Source organism: Temnothorax longispinosus, chromosome 4, assembly GCF_030848805.1.
Source record: "Temnothorax longispinosus isolate EJ_2023e chromosome 4, Tlon_JGU_v1, whole genome shotgun sequence".
NCBI classification, from domain to species: Eukaryota; Metazoa; Arthropoda; class Insecta; order Hymenoptera; family Formicidae; genus Temnothorax; species Temnothorax longispinosus.
The window spans coordinates 14,430,138-14,447,981 of NC_092361.1; the positions used below are offsets into that span (position 1 = coordinate 14,430,138).

At 44.8% G+C, this 17,844-nt stretch overlaps 1 protein-coding gene across 4 annotated transcripts in view; it reads left to right on the forward strand.

Annotated features, from left to right (window-relative positions):
- The window catches only part of Fz2 (frizzled 2), a 76,343-nt gene extending 65,663 nt beyond the window's left edge, over window positions 1-10,680 (forward strand). For all 4 annotated transcript variants that reach the window (XM_071776648.1, XM_071776649.1, XM_071776647.1 and 1 more), the window contains exon 2: window positions 4,571-10,680. In XM_071776648.1, coding sequence (XP_071632749.1) covers window positions 4,597-6,903 — 2,307 coding nt within the window. In that variant the 5' untranslated portion in view covers window positions 4,571-4,596 and the 3' untranslated portion in view covers window positions 6,904-10,680. The remainder of the gene's footprint in view (window positions 1-4,570) is intronic.
- Window positions 10,681-17,844: the final 7,164 nt, after the last annotated feature.

Consider the following 17,844-nt stretch of genomic DNA (forward strand, 5'->3'; position numbering starts at 1 on the left):
GTGGCGTTCGAAATGCGTGAAAGCATGCTTTATATTCGCATAAAGAGCCGAAGTACATGTTGTCAGGCGTAAATGTGCGTATCACACACCCGGGGGCTCTAACAAATAGTTCCGGTTATCGGTGCTTCTGCACCGACTTAGGCTCTCCCGTTCTGTCTCTCGCACGCTCTGCATGTTGCATCGTTAATAAACTCGTCCAGAAGGAGAGCGTGCGCTCTCGAAGGCCAAGTTTAGATGTCCGAATTCGTCGGAGAAGATGGATACCAGAAGGACCTTGCTGCGCACGTAAACTATGCAGAGTTAACTTCCCGAAAGATATATACGCTCTGTGCGTCAAACGCCCTGTTCGTTCACGAAATTGTGCTACTCCATATCTCGGACGGAAGTTGCTTTGCCGCCGGGATATCTGGCGAGTGCATAAATTGTTATTAAAATAAATTCTTTTCGAAAAATACGCGGTAAAAATAGAAACAAACTTAGATGCACCAGACGAGCTTGTTAAATATTTCCTTATCATTTATACATAATTAAGAAGTATTAGCTTATTCATTTTTTGCTAAATTTATTAAATTCTACAAAATTAATACAAAAAAATGTATAATCTGTCATTTTTAATAATGTATTATTTTTTAACTTATTACTTATACATTATTTATACTCTAAAATAGATTCTTGAGATAAATTAAAAATTAAAATAGAGTATCGGATTACAGTAAAACTAAAATTAATTATAGACACTTTATATGCGTCTCCTTTGCACGAAAAGAAAATCGTTACCATCAGACCTTCGACATTCTTCCTGTAATAAAACTCCGCGTGAAACCTACGTTAATCTTGTCACTGCAAAATTTTTTATAACGATCGTTAAATCAAGAAATTAGCATAATTGAGAAGATTCCACGGGCAACACGTGGAATTTATGTGCGATGATTAATTGCGACAGTGTTTATCGCAGAGTTAGCATACAGCTAAATCTCACGGCGAGAGCTGTTTCTACGAAACGACGACGGAAACTCTTTCGAATGATGATGCAAGGATCATCGAGAGGCAGCGGATGAATCTCGACGGGTCGTTTCTCGTACCTTGTTTTTCTTAGCACCGCGGGACAACGGGCGGAGGCGAGGGGGGTAAGCGCGAGCACGGTGAATTTATGATTAATGCTCGTGAAACGAGCGATTTGATATAAAACCCAACACCATCTGACCGCCGTCAGTTTTACCATCTAACGAGGGAGCATAACGCATACCTTATCCATACCTCACCATAAATCTCATCGCGCGTTTTGATTTACGTACCTTTAGGAGCGTTTGCGAGGAAACGCGCGATATCACGGCGGGCTGCTGCTGCTGCTGCGCTCGCGCTTACGCCTCGCTGCTTGTCCCTTTTTACGAGCCCCGGATGTAACCCCGATCTTCCCTCGCCGCGGCGAAAATCGAAAGCCTCGAGGTGACAGATTGACAGCGGACAAATCGCCATTTTAACGCGAGAAGCGCGCCTTTTCACGCGTATCGACGCGTTTTTCTCTCGTGACCCACACACCGAGGCGAAACCGAACGATCGACCTCATCTCTTCGCGGCGATTAATCGAGCGAGAACGAACGCAGATAAACGGCTTTAGTGGAAAGGATTTGCGGAACATTAATATGTATAAACTTTTAATTAGCTGTCGCGATGCTGACGGCGAATGGATTACGCTTATGCAAGCGCGCGTGCTATTCGCAGAAACTAGTTATGAGCGAGGATAGACGTGGGAGAGCAAAAAGAGCACGAAATTTCCATAAAAGAGGAGTGAGTGTATCGTAACCCAAACAACGCTGGCCAGCGGCCCGTATATCCCAGAGGCAGCAGGGGCAGCAGGTTTTAAAAGTGATTCATTGCCGTGGTCCCTCCTACCTCCCTCATATTACCTCTGCTTTATGCAATACATTAATGGATATTCGTTTCGTTGAATAAGTTTTATGTACAATAGTTCCCCGTATCGCGCTCGCCGATACACCAGCAGCCCGCAGGGTCAATTTCGATATATCATATCACGATCCTCCGTGGTATTGGTCACGCAATTCTCTCCTCTTCAAAAAAAAAAAATGAAAAGACGAGAGATAGATGAAAGACTAGGAATTTTCCTAACATCGTCACCAAAGTGTGATCAGGTATAGTTATTCTTAAGATGAAGCAATGAGATAACGATTGGGCGAGATACGCGTGAAGCCTGGTAAATGCGACGGATGAATAGCTTAGACGCTCGTTGATGATTACATGATCGACGTGCGCGTTCATTACGGCGCGGCGCAATTGCGCACTGCGCGCGCTACGATTCATAATAACGCATTCTCTGTAATATTGTCAGACAGAGCGGCGCGCGGCGGGGTCGTGTCGAAGGGAGATCGCGATAATACCCGTCGTTGACGGGTTCAAGCCTCCAAAGCGAACTCCATAACGAAGCGAAAATCAAAAGCGCATATACATCTCTATTGAGAGGCGCATCGGGGCCTCGCTTCCGCGCAGCTGCGGCGCGGCGGATGCATCTCGCCGGTGCATGGTGCATTTATTTCGTTATACCGCCGCGCACGCCAATCGGCCGTATCGGGGATTCGAGCCACACACGTAGCTCGGTCGGGACTTCTCCTCCCTTAATTCCCAACGCGAGAGTACAACATGTACGTCGACCGTGGCGGACGGCGTCTTATAAATAGCGACGCCCGCGTCGAGGCGCTAGCAGTTAACAAACGGTAAAACTAACACTGCCTCCTACGATAACATTTCGCTCCGGTCACGTGTTTTCCGCGGCTCGACTATTATAAGATCCATGACTGCTTCGATTCCTTTCTCTGCCTTTTTCCCTCCTTTCTTCCTCCCCCCCTCTCTCTCTCTCTCTCTTTCTCTTTCTTTCGTCGTCTTTCTTCTCTCTTCCCGTCCTTTCTCACTGTAGCCTTTTAGCCTTTCGCGCTCCCTCCATTCCCTTTTCTTCGACAGCCTTCGATTCTCCGTCATGGCAGAATTGCATTCTTCGAATAATTTTTTATTCATCTGGTTAACTGAATAAAGTTTTATTTATTTGCATTATATACAAACAAAATATTAAAAAAATAAATGATATGTATATCTAAAAAATATTAGCATTATATCACTTGCTTCGCAGGAGCATGAAAATTTAATTACAATTCAATTACAATAAAATTAATAAAAATTGGAAAAATAACAATTTATGTAAATATTAAATATTAAATTCACACTCTAACTCGATCATATTGATTATCTAAATACATCATCCGAATAAAATTTTATTGAATGTGATATATTTATACGCGGCACACAAAAAGATCTTATTCGAATAGAGTCATCCCTATTTAGATGAATAAGACTCCATTCTTTATTCGTTATTTGTTATTCGTGAATTTATCCGGGCTCTCGAGCCGACACCCCACAGCTCTGCGAGAGGCGTACCGGTTTCGAAACCGGGTATATCTCTAGCGAACGATCGAAGCATCGACGTTGATTTATGTACGAGACATTCGAACGCTACGCCCTTGCTCGTTAAGGTCGACCGAGCGAACGAGCCAGCGGGCCAGACGCATCCCGCGCCGACCGGCTATTTAGGCATCGATCGCCGACTCGGACTTTTACGAAAGAGCGGATACACGCGGTGGTGCGGCTCGCCCCGGAGTTACCCGGCTGGGTTACCGAAACGGCACCGTGCTGCTTTAATAGTCCGAATTGCAAACGAAGCGAGACTCATGCGTGCGTTCTGCCGACCGATCGCTTCGTCGTCGCCGCGTTCCTCGCTCGGGATTAAATCCGTACTCGGTACGCCCAGTCTCTCCGAAACCGTGATGAATACTCTATCTCCGGCAAATACTCCCTCGTCCTACGAGTTCGCGGAACGAGTTATTAGCGAGAATTGATGTTTGCTCTCTTGATGTTGGGAAACTGTTATTGAATACCGAATGGCTTAGGCCCGTATAACGAATCAAATGTAGGAACCTATAGACTTTCAATGAAACTTTATTATTATTATAAGTATATTTTTAAACATTTAATAAATATATTAAACATGTATTTTACATATATTAGCCCTCCGTTGCCTTTGTACGGGGTAAACTCTCATATCAGAGCAAAATTTATTAAACTTGAGATTGGTTTTAGAGATTAGATTAGTTTTCTTTGTTATGATTGATTAAATTTCAATCCAATCTCAATCCCAATCCGTAGTGTGATATGGGATTAAGACTGTGTTGATTTGAAAAAACAACGCTGCACTAATACAGTGATACATGTACACTAGTGCACTAACGTTTGTTTACTGAATGAAGGCAATGGAGAATTAAATATAGAAAATTTCATTTATGAACAAATGTAATGTACGAATTATTGAAAGAGACATAATATCTCCACATTCAATTTTCAGTACTTTTGATTTATAATTGTAGATTTGTAGGTTGAAACTGTAGAGGAATAAAATAGTTCAGTATATTGCACCACACGTCCCTAGTCCTTATACTAATCACAATGCAAGCAATTCCGCCGTAGAAACATTAACAATAAAAGGATATTTTTTTGCTTTTTGTTGCAGGCTGCCGTTATGCGAGCTATGCAGCCATGAGCCGAACGTCCTTGAGCACGAGACCCGCACGACGGACGAAGCTATTTCCCGCGCGAACAATGACGAGTCTGTTGACGTTGCTAGTGCTCGCGACGACGTTTTCGAACGTACTATCGGAATCGGCGATAAATCCGGTAGGTAGCATCGTCGGGTCGGGGTCAGGAGTTTCGTCCTCATCCGGCTCCTCATCCTCGTCGTCGTCGATGATCGGCGTAGTGTCCGACAGCTCCAGTCCTAGCGGCAACGGAGTTGGCGGTGTCGGAAACGGTAACGGCGTAGGTGGTGTCAGTGGTAGTGTCGGTGGCAGCCATTCCGGTATAAATGGCGGTGGGCATTCCGGCATCGGGAGCGGCAACGGGAAGGGTCGATGCGAGGAGATCACAATTCCCATGTGCCGCGGTATCGGCTACAATCTCACCGCCATGCCGAATGAATTGAATCACGACTCGCAGGACGAGGCCGGATTGGAGGTACACCAGTTTTGGCCGTTAGTCGAGATAAAATGCTCATCGGACCTCAAGTTCTTCCTGTGCTCCATGTACGCGCCGATCTGCCTACCGGAATATACGAAACCGTTGCCAGCTTGTCGTAGCGTGTGCGAGCGAGCGCGAACGGGTTGCGCGCCCTTGATGCAACAATACGGCTTCTCGTGGCCGGAGAGAATGGCATGCGAACGTCTGCCATATCACGGCGACCCGGAACGCCTGTGCATGGAACAGGATAATCACACTAGCACTAGCACAGGCCCCGGGGGTAACAGTGGCGCAGCGAGCAACGGAGTCCCAGGACCACCGGGCCCGCCAGCGCGGCCCACGCGGCCCAGCAAGACTTCGCAGCCAGCCCGCTGCAAGCCGGGCAAGAATCAAAAAAACTGCCAGCACCCCCCGGGGGAGAGGACGAGGGACTGCGCGTGCAGATGCAGGGCGCCCCTCGTGCCCCTGGGGGCGGGTGGCACGGGAATGTCAGGACCGATAAGCGCCGTCAGCGGCGGCGTCATCGGGACCGGCAGCACCGGGGCCAACACGGGGGCTGGCCTGGCCGGCATGACCGTAAGTGGGATAATGCCGGCGCCGGCACCACCATCGATGGGAGGTATCGGCCAAAACATCATCCAGGAGATCGCGGGGGTGCCGAACTGTGCCCTGCCGTGCCGCGGCGCGTTCCTCACCAACGAAGAGCGCGAGTTCGCGGCCGTATGGCTGGCACTTTGGAGCGGCCTGTGCGCCGCCAGCACTCTCGTGACCGTAACCACGTTCTTAATCGACACCCAGCGTTTCAAGTATCCTGAGCGACCGATCGTCTTCCTGTCAGCCTGCTACTTCGTCGTATCCCTAGGGTACTTATCGCGCAGCGTGATCGGCCATGAAGAAATCGCCTGCGACGGTGCGGCTTTGAGGTCGGGCGCCCAGGGCCCGGGTGCCTGCGTCACCGTTTTCCTCCTGATCTACTTCTTTGGCATGGCTTCTTCAGTGTGGTGGGTGATCCTGGCATTCACGTGGTTCCTCGCAGCGGGTTTGAAGTGGGGCAACGAGGCGATAGCATCGTACTCGCAATATTTCCATTTAGTGGCGTGGCTGGCCCCGACTGTGCAAACGGTTTGGGCGTACATCGCGGGTGGCGTCGCCGGTGACCCGGTAGCAGGAGTTTGCACAGTCGCTCCCGAGGGAGTGCGCAATTTCATCCTGGCGCCTCTGTTTGTCTACCTTTTGCTGGGCACGACTTTTCTTCTGGCCGGTTTCGTCAGCCTCTTCCGAATTCGATCGGTGATCAAACGTCAGCCCGGCGCCAAGGCGGACAAATTGGAAAAACTAATGATACGTATCGGCGTGTTCAGCGTTCTCTATACATTACCGGCCGGCGTGGTGTTGGCATGTCATATTTATGAGTCGTCTTTGCGAGACGAGTGGCTCAGCTCGCTGGCATGCCCCTGCCGACCACGGGCAAGACCACTCTACTCCATCCTGATGCTCAAGTACTTCATGGCTCTCGCGGTTGGCATTACCTCGGGAGTCTGGATCTGGAGCGGCAAGACGGTCGATTCCTGGAAGCGGCTATGGAGGCGTTTGTTCGGCGGTGATCGCGGTCACATGGGCGCCGGTGCCGGGATGGTAGCCGGCGTGACGGGCGTCGGCGGTATCGGCAGCGTTGGCATTAAGGGCGTCGTTGGTCGAGGGGTCGCGATGCCATACCCATCGGCACCGGGTCCTGGCAGTGCCCTGCTGCCACCGGGAAGCGTCGCCAGTGCGTCCCAACATCACCTGCACCATCACGTCCTCAAACAACCGCCGCTTTCGCACGTATGACGTCACCAGTCTGCGGGGGGCGATATGAACACCGCTGGATGCGCCGAGCAGTCGCAAGAGAGGCCTTCCGCCCTCAGCAATTACGGGCCCATCTAGCCCTTCGCCTCGGCCTCGCGAAGGTACAACGCGACGCCGCACACGGCGCCGCATACGGCGCCGCACACGCCCCATTCGGCGGCGACCATCTACTCCAGGAGATCGCTCGCGTCCACGACGGGGCCGCTGACGCCGGCACACGGGATCGCGCCCTCCTACACGCAGGCTACGGAAGTGTGAAAGGAATCGCGCGGTGGCGCCCACGCGGAGATTGAACGATCTAGCGGCCCGACGTCGGTGTCATCGGACGCATCCTCCGTGCGATGGACGACGAGCGGCCGCGGTGCTTCTCGATTACCCGATATACGTATTAGCCTGTACGTGTCTTCTCCCGCGGGAATCTCAAGGAATCCTCTCTCCGGCTCGAATCATCGACGATTTCTTCGGCGTCTTCATCTTGCAGGTCGATTCAAAGAAACTGTTTTGCGAAAGGATGAATCCTGACGATCGATGAAACGAAGCGGTGCGTTTTGATATTATCAGGGCAGGGAGGGTCGCTCGAGTGCCGCGGTATAGTGAGATTGTGATTTAAAAGAAATATTCAATGAGTGGTACGCAATAATGTATGTGCGTGCATATACGATAGCCGGTGAACGTTGCCGATTGATTTCTCTATCTTTATTCGTATCTATCTATCTGTCTCTAATCTTTCTTACATTCTACGTAAGGCGGTGCTCGTAAAGTCCGCCACCGTGTCCGTCTAACGTGTATCGTCTCGTCTATTTATCTAATCTAGCCATTAAAGAGCCATGTTGGGGATGCACACACATGGATGCGACGTGTGTACGCGAGAAGCGGCAGCCTGCTTTTCTTCCTTTCTCTCCTTTTCCCGGAAGAGAGAGAAAACTGCCACGGTGTTCTCGATATCGCGCGCTGAAAGATATCCCTGAGAGAGGGAGGAGGGGGGTATCCCTCTTTTCTCGTACCAATTCTTCGTCACTGCCACCCTTCGCGATTGCGGGGTCGCGAAATTTTGAAAGTAGTATATTCCAAACGAAAGCAGGCGACCGCTGCTCGCGATAGACGCGCGATGAAGGGAAAGCGAGTGTACAGGACAAAAGCGCTAAAGTAACGAACCAGGCAACTGTAAATACTGTTCTTAGATGTTAGTCGATGCTGTAAATAAAACGGTCGCCAGACTCGTTGTAGGTGTTAAGGCGCGAGGGAGACGATCGCGCTTGTGGCGAGTGCTATGTCGTTTTCCTTTCACGAGTAATTATTAGACAAAACTTGTCGCACTCGATATAAGCGGTAAAGTCTGCTAATTGGTCCGCGTTATGCAATGTTGAACTGGAATACGCCGCTTTCGCCAACTTTCTTCGAGATTAATATTCAACTTGTGACGGTTCATTGAAAGATTTAATCAGATACACCCCTTTGTTTCATTTAATTAATTAAAATTCGTCAAGTTGTTTCTAACTTACTTAGATATCGAACCGTTAAGACTCGATAAATTTAATCTCCGCTGAATGAAAGTTCGAGATAGGCTGATGAGATCTGGCACATATGTTATTTTGTTGAAATTTTAGTTTATAAATATGTAAATCTCATCGAATCATATACATATAAAAGTTATATATTTTTTAGTTTATGATAAGTAATATAATTTATAATTTCAGATTGCACAACGTGATTCGAATTATAATCAATCTAACAGATTTTAATCTGATTTCACAATGGTAGAATCGAGCGTTATTGTTGCCACGAGCGGACAATCGTCGCGGAACTAGATCCGTACGCGTCCACAGAAGAATGCGTAATATAGATATATTACATATATATATATATATATATATAGGTTTGCCTCGCGAAGATCACGCGTAATTTAACACACGTTGGTGTACTAGTTCGAATCTTTTTATACCCTAAGTAAGAGCGTGTCGCACTCTCTCGTCGCGTTCGCGTTCATCAAATCGCAATCCGTCGTGCGGAGTCGATTATAATGGAGAGACGCGACGTTTTTTTTTTATTTTTACTATACTTCGTGTGATGGTCGGCTCCTTTGCGCACGTGTCGGCGAGGGGCGGTCGACGTGATAGCGTAAGCACGTTAAAAGGGCGGCCGACCCTTTCTCGGGCGCGAAGGAGCGCGGAAGGAAATCTACATTCACCCCGAAGCATAGTAAGTAGAGGAAAATTATGCACGCGCGCGTATGTAATTCTTATGTAAATCCCGATGATCTAGAAATAGTCCCTGAGCGAGATTACGCGCGGGATACAGTGGAAGTAACAGCCCTTAAGTACGTATTATAATACGCGTGACGACGTCAGTCACTAGCAATATCGTTAATCCAGAACCTTTTATAGTACCGGAAAACCCGAAATCGTAGAGAGAAAGCCGGAATCGGAGAATTTTACAGCATCTCGTAAGCGAACTACGATCGGACGTAATAAAATTCAATTATATATGACACAATTTGGGCAAATTTTAGATACTGTATTTATTGACTCAGGGAGTCTGTTCAAGCCCTGTAAAAATATCATAAGGCAATAACACGAAATTTGATTTTGAGCTACAGATGAAGATGGGAATATAGATAAAGCGTATGGCGTGACAATCTTGGATCACTGCCCGCTGTATTTCTTTACGAGATGTTGCGAGCGCAGAGCACAAGCAAAAGGACTGAAAAACGAAAACTGCCTCATCCAGCTTAACGCGTTGACTGCCACGTCATTCACATGGGAATGATACTCTGTTTTACAACAAATTCCGTGATCGCCAAACGCATTTTTCTTCCGTAATTTACTCTTTTCTCATAAAACATCATTGAACGACTTTTTATGAAAATTTGTAAATTTGTATTTTATCATTCGTATTTGAACGGTGCGCTTTCGAAAACAAGGAGTATCATTCGTACATGAATGACACGTATGCCGTGGCGATCAATATGTTAAATGCGTTAACCGTCGTGTGTCCTTAGACGGTTTAGAAACCTTTGCCAAAACGGAACATACACACGTAACGTTGTAAATTAGTGGGAGTAAAGATGTCTTACAATTAGTGTCCACATATCACGCCAATAACCGCGGAGGAGGGGAGGAAGCGAGCGATATCGCATTCGCATGAAGACGAAAGAAAGGGAGGAACAAAAAAAAATTGTGAATTTGAAGTGCAAATGCCGGAAATGCGATTTCTTCCGCGGATATTTGAGAGTATTCGATGAGCTATGTCTCGAGGAGTGGCGTAGAGAAACCGGTAAGAGGAGATCTTTATAAGTATTTGTATAAGCCACTTTTTGTCACACTAATTGTTAATAAAAAGGAGAAATGTGTGTATTACGAGTGTGTTTTTTCGAGATCGGTGTAGAGAATAGTTGCTCCGCTCATTCTTCGCGACACCTTCTTTACTTTTTTTTTGTCTATGCGTTTTCTCTCATTTAATCATTTACGTTCTGGATGGCGCGACGAGTTTTACACGCGGTTGACGTCGGCCGCTCTGTACAATTTTTACGTTGCCATAGTAACCATAAATGTAATCGACCGTCATTGGTTGCAAAAATATAGAAAATATAAAAATGTATGGGTATTTATATATATACGTATATATATGTATGTAAATAAATATATATATATATATTTACGTATGTATATATGTATATATATGTATACGGCCGCGTGTACATACATTACGCGTGTATATCCAAAATGTATACGATTTTTAATACATTTTATTATTATTTAATTTCCCTGCGTCAATTGCTTCCTATCCTTCTTTCGACAACAGCGACTTTTGCGACTTTTCTCGTTTGTTTTTCTTATTCCAGTTTTCTTTGTGCTTTTTTCAGCGCGACATCGAAAGGCGTAATGTACCGACACCTCGCAAATAAATCTGCGTTCTCATCGCTGTCGGGTGATTATCGCAAGAACAATGATTTACATTTATTTTTAAGCTGTAAATGTTTCTTTACGTGCAATTTCTCTCTCGTAATATTTTCTTTATTTTTTCCCAATCGTTCGTTTTGCGACGTGAAATCTTTGTTCAAATGAATTTATAATTGCCTTCCATGTTACAGTATCGCAATTATTTTAGTAGTCACGCAGAGTCTTTCTTTAGCACACAGCGTTAAATAAATTTTATTTTATCTGATGTACCTTACATTAAAAAGGAAATGCTCAGATTCTCTTATTCAATTTACGAAGTTACGTCGCATCGCTGCCACAAAGTTTCGTATTCTTCGAGCAACCTTGGCGATAAGAAGACAACGACTGCATTGGGCACATCGCCAGCCAAGTCGGGGGGGGGGGGGAGTGAACCACCCCCCGTAACGTGAGTCACCGTGTAATGGGGCTGAAGAGGAAGAAGACGGCTGGCAGAAGGGGTGCGGTTCGAATTTATGGTTCGCTCCGAGGGTTATGCGTTTGCAGTCTGGCTACTTGGGCCAAGAGATAAAGATCTGTCCCGTAGTCGCTCGTAATTGTTGTTGTATCAACCGATCGAGTTACGCGTCGCTTCTAATTGGATCGTCACAACATCGTCGTACACGAAAAGCGTCGCTGCGAGACGAAACATCGACCGTCGTCGCAGAACTGCTCTGAAGGAACGCTCGTTGCGTCACGAAATTAATGTCCAATTAATCAAGCGAAACTACTCGAGATACTCGAGCTGTTTATGTGAAATTATTGAACGATCTTTCTAAATCATTGACGACGACAATAAGCTAGAAATACAGCCAGCTTTTAGTCACCTTGGGTCAAAGTGCGATCTACATCTGGCTAAATAAGTAATCTAATTTGCTTATTTTCAAGAACATCTAAGATCCATTTATTAATATTTTAACAAAGTCTGGAAGTCAATTACAGCAACCGACAATTATACATTCGTAATGATTTGAGTTCTAGGCTGCTCTCCACGCAGACCGAGAGACGGCACGGAATTAAACAACAGCGCGAGATCAATTTTTAATTTGGTTTTATGGTAGGAACTCGGGAAATTTAATATAAAATTTTTACAACCAGTTCTAGAGTGGAGTATTAGTAATTAACAATGTGTGCGCAGCCATTTCGAGCGCGGTCTGAGCCACTTGCGACATCGAAATGCTCTTTATTTCTTTCGATGACTAGTCCATCCAATATAGCTCGCTCCTCCGTTAATAATAATTAATCTAAATTGCGAGCCGCGGGACGAACGTTTATCGCGCTTGGTTATTGAAATAAACGCGCACCGTCGTCGCCGCAATCTCAACCGGCAGGACGCGAATTATTATTGTTCGAGGGAGAAAGACGTCGCATAATAGCGCTATATCGACTCCGCGGAGTCATAAAATTGAGATTTCATTGGCGGTATCGGATATCGGCCGACCGTTGCGTTTGCATTCGTACATTCATTACGTATACATGCACGTATGTAAAAGGTGAACCACACACCACACACACACATTGCTGTTCTTTTCATTTACAAATTGATCGAGTAAGAAATCGATTTTTTTCACAAGAATAAGAAATCTGTGTAATCGTTTAAAAGTATAAGATATTGAAATTGATAAATCTTTAATTACAAGTCGTTAATTATATACGTTAAAAGTACGAATTAAAACACACACACACACACACACAGCAATTGTATGAACTTCATTCAACATTATGATTCGTAATAAGATTTATCGACCAAGGTATTTTTTATTAGAGTTGTAACAAGTTAGAGCCGTCCATGAAACTTTTATCAAAGAGAATTCTTTTCAAGATCAGCAAAAAGTTTATAGCATACACGTCTGAAATACCTCATATACTATTCCAGGGCACACAAGCAACTCTTGTCTCGATGGCAAAGGTCGCGCGCGGCTGCCGCGATAGCGGCGATTCGATTTGTTTTTCTCCGAGGAATCAATCTCTCCATGCCATGCTAATAATATACAGAGAGTAATGATACAACTGGAGTGTGCAATATGATTCTTTAAAGGTTCGACCTCGCGTCGACCCGAATCGACGATCGATTGAAAACAACGTCGCGTTCTCATGTTTGTTCCGTTCGCATAATCTAGATTGCTGAAAAACGATACACGTCTCGATGCCTTCCGACGAAAAAAATCTTTCTAAATTAGATCAGCCGAACACATTAATCCCCGCTGCAATTGTGAGACAGGATTGGCAGCCGCTGATTCCTCATGATTAATTCATTCTGGAAGTGATTAAACGGGGAGGACAGTCCCCGTCTGTTTCTTGAACGTAGGTTGGCAACCAACTTCTCCGTATTACCATAAGATCGCATCAATTAAATAATTATTTCCATTTATCTCTTATGCGACGTAGAAGAAGCATATAGAAATCATTCAGCGCATTATGTGAAAAATAGTATTTGCAGACAGAGAATCATTAATATGTTATTATGATTTTAGAAATATATTTATTTATTTTTACTTAAATTACTTAGATTTTACTTAGATTTCTCAATTATATTTATCACATTGACACGTCAAATGACAAATTCAGTTTCACTGAGTGAACTTTAGTTAAGAAAAGATAATCAAAATTTTTATATAAAAATTGTTAAAATACAAATCAACGTAGTAAAAAATATTAAACTAGAATTGTCAGCTTCTTTGTGGACATTTTTCTTACAGTAAAACGCTTCCATCAGTAATTTCCGTCGTCGAACGTTCATATTGAGTGAGTTTCCGGACACCGTTTAGGCCAGATATCGTCGCGACGTCAACGCCAACAAAGAAGAGAGATAGGACCGCGTTATTTCGGCCCTGAAATAATATCAGCCTGTCCACAAAGTCTTGACGCGTTGAAATAATATTTTCACAAGGGCGCCTGTCCGCCGCGTCGCGACCCAAAATCCGGCAGATACAATATCGCTGTTTTTTCGACCGGTCGCGGTCGTCTCATCCTCGCGGAGCGCGTCACGATGCGCTTCGGTCACCGACATCTCGTGGATCGATCCGCGGGAGGTAAATGCGCTCCAGATCTCGTGTTCTGGTGGAGCAGCACGAAACGGTTAACCGGAAACTATACAGGGTAGTTCGTGCTAAACGTGTACCGTTATATATCGTTTCAAATAAAAAATTACAGTTGTATAAAGCGCTCATATCTATAATCTACATCTGTGTGCGTGTTTATGTAATAGGAATATAATAATTTTGACTGTCCGCTGGCGAAGCGAAGTATAAAATAAAGCGTAACGAAGCGTATTCGCATATGCATGCGAGTTCTACGAGCGATATTTTATCGCGTGTTACGACATTCGTGCACGGTTACTTGAATGAGGGTGGCGACAGTTGAATGCTGTGACCCTTTCCGTGTTTCCGATATATATCTCTCTTAAATATGCTAATTTCTCTCTTTTTTTTACTTTGGAAGCGCGTGCACTCCTTCGATGACGCATAACAAAAATGTCGCAGAGAATTATATGAGATGCAACTGTTATAGGGAATAAAAATGTATTTAATTAGTATTCCAATTTGACCATAATGCGTACGTTTTTATTATGCCTAAATTTTTGCGTACATTTGTTTCCCTGCCTTTCTTGCAAATGAAAGAAAACCTTAATTGTAAAAAAAAGTATCGCTGCAATTTCTTCAAGCGTCTTTGCGAGCAAGTATCAAGATTCTGCTTTTTCATAGAATTTATAATTATTATTAATTGTAAGTTTTTTTATACTACTGTTTTTATAACATTAATTATGTTTTACGTAACTTTTAGTTTTTTATTTGGTTCCTTAGAAGAAGATATTTATTCTCGAATATAATAGACATTTATGAGTCTCAAAACGCGACAATATTAATGACATGCGACTGGAACTGTAATTATCGTAGCAAACCAAAGCGTTACGAAAACATCAATCTTATTTGTGAAAGGGAGAACACGCTCTCTCGCTGCCAAAATTCGTGCTTAAATTTCTTTATGTGCGTCACGCTTATTAAGACCTACTTGGAGCGGACGGCGAGGAACGATATAATAAAGTATACTATTCACACGCAGTCGCTCATGCGCCTCGGTGAGATGCCACGCGCATTACTTGCGCGCGGCTACATTATCGGGATGAATTTACAACGTCGTTTGGCGATCCGCACTTCGCGGGCGGACCATAACGAACCTGTTAGCGCGGAACGTAGTTACGGCGCCCACACACAGCGGAGAGGACGATTTTAGCCGGCGTCTCGGCGCGTTCGCGCGATTGCCCTTTTTCCAAATAAACCCGAAAGCCGACGGGTATTATGCATATTCGAGCCCCGCTTTAACGAGATTGCAGCTAAGCTAACTACGGAAAGGCCGCGCAAGACGTATCGCGCGCATCCGTGCGCGTGTGTGATGAAGGCAGTGATGAAAACGATCCTTCGGCGAATGTAATCAACAACCTTCGAAGATCACGATATTCTTGCTGCCTTCAAGGCATTCCGGTATAATACTCGTTCTGAATAATCAATTCTTTGATTACGTAATTTGTTCCTGCGACATTTTATTTATTGCTGCTCAATTTTACTTTCGGATATTTAATTTTTTCGATGACAATTGACAGTAACCTGTATCTTTACTTATTCAATTGGTAATATTTCATTACTCGGTGATTTTGCAAATTTAATTGCGTTCCGCGGAATGTGAAAATTTGTTAATTTCAATTGTGCAAACGCTCGTTTCTATACAATTTCGTTATCGACATTTATTCGTCATTCGTCCCGAATCTAACGCTAGTCGCAAGCGAGACTCGACAATCCGTTTTGTTGCCAATGATATTGATATTATATTTAATCCGATATTAAATTTCGATGCTTTTGAATATTTAATTGAATGACGATATACTGGATGAAACTTCAGCGCGTTCATTTTCAATCCCTTTTATCAATGGTTGCCCGCGTTCACGCCCGAAAGCAGCTCTATTTCACGCGCGATGGTCAATCGATCGTTCCGCAGCTCTCAGTTATTGGGAATAACCGCGCTGTACCGTGAGCGAATCGATGTAGGACTCCGAATCGATATACTCCGCCCAACGAGAGATCATGGTTGATCAAACATAAGTAACGATATAGGACACAGAGCCGCAACAAGGTGTTCGCGTTAATTTAATTTTATTTTTAATAGTGTTGGACAATATCTATTAAAAATGAAAATAATTTAACGCGAACACCTTGTTGCGGCTCCGTGCCCTATCGTTATTTATGTTTGATCAACCATTATCTCTCGTTGGACGGAGTATAGAGCAGAGTAAGAGGACGAAGAAAGTTGGCGATTAGGGGTCGCCTGGTATGTGCGCGCACGTGTTTAAAAACGCTTTCGTCAACTCCGTCAGCTCATTTTCGCCAAAATATACGGAAGGGGACTCACACATCCGTTTCCGTTCGTTCGTAAAAACGTTCACCGGGCTGGGCTGCGCCGCTGGATGTCGCCGCTGAGAAACGAATTCTACGGTAGTTCTTTTGTCTAGTTCCGTAATTAAGAAAATTAGGAATAATAACGATAATATGTTAGGTGGATAAAGAAAACTGGGATTAGATGATCAATACAACAGTCGATATTTACATTACCGAAAACAAAAATAATTGTAAGATATTTAGAAACAAAAAGAAAGTCAAAAGATGGGTCTATCATAATTAAATTCGCACGGGAGATTTCGATTCAGGGTCACACTGTTCCTCGACCATTGTTGTATCCCGTCCAGTTTTTGGTAAGTTGGAGTCTTCGACTTGGAGACTCGGCAACCGGCTGGGATTAATTCAGCCCTTCGAACACCTACGTAGAAATGGAAGACGGTAATCCGACACCCGGTTGTCAGCCCGGCAGGAAATGGTCCGGGGGACTGAGGATAAGGAGAGAGGAAGAAACGGGCGCGAGAGCAGGGAGAGCGACGAGCGATATAGCTCGCGCCGCGAGTATCACGAGACGCGCGACCCTGGAATTCGCTCGTCGATATATTTTATTGTCGCGTGAATAAAAGAGCGACGTCTTCCGCGCTCGCCATACGCTCTATTTTACGACGTATTACAATCAATATCGACGCACCGAACCGTTACATCTCAAGAGTGCTGTCGCGACTGGCGTTAATGCTTTCGGAGAGCGCGTTTTATTTCGCGATCCCGGCACGGCGCGAATCGAACAGCGCATTTCGAATTAGCGAGCTGGAGTCGTGCCGGTCAGAATTCGTACCCCCCCATCACAATCGGCGGGCGATGATTGCTTTCGATTTGATCCGATTTCGAGCGGCGACAAGGATGACGACATACAGACGCGCGGAGGGAGAGAGAGAGAGAGAGGGTCGAGAGAGCAGCGAGGTCGGGCAGTTGCATTTGCACGCTCCATAAACGATTAATACGCTCTCTCGTCACGTCCCACGTGTCGGATGACGGCGCGCAACGCGCGCGCGAGATAACATACATTCCCTGCGCGAGAAACGCTCTCCGCGCGAGATCGACCGCGCTCTCTCTCCGCGACAGGAAGGTCCTTCCCCCCGACTTCGCCTATTCCAAGTGTTCCCGTGCGAATATTATGGCGTGATGGGCTCGTTCTCGGCCATGACACACTCATTGACTATGAATACCTGATATTTATCATACCTTTAATCTCCATATTCATTAAAATGACATGTATGTGTTATTTGCAATTAGATTAATTATTTTATTCAAAAATATAGTGTGGGAAAGAGAGAGAGAGAATGTGTGTATATGTATGTGTATGTGTCAGATGTTACAACATTGATCTCTTTAGTCACTTATAATATTACTAATAAAAACGTAGAGAGATCCAAGCATTACGAAAAAATAAAGAGTACAGAATTGATTAAAACAAAAAACATGTGATATACGAATGTAGTTCATGTAGTTTCCTTTATTTATACTAACTCGTAGTTTTATATATTTAGTATAAAACCGTTATATGTGTGTGTTGAATCTCCGATAGGTAATGTCAAATAACG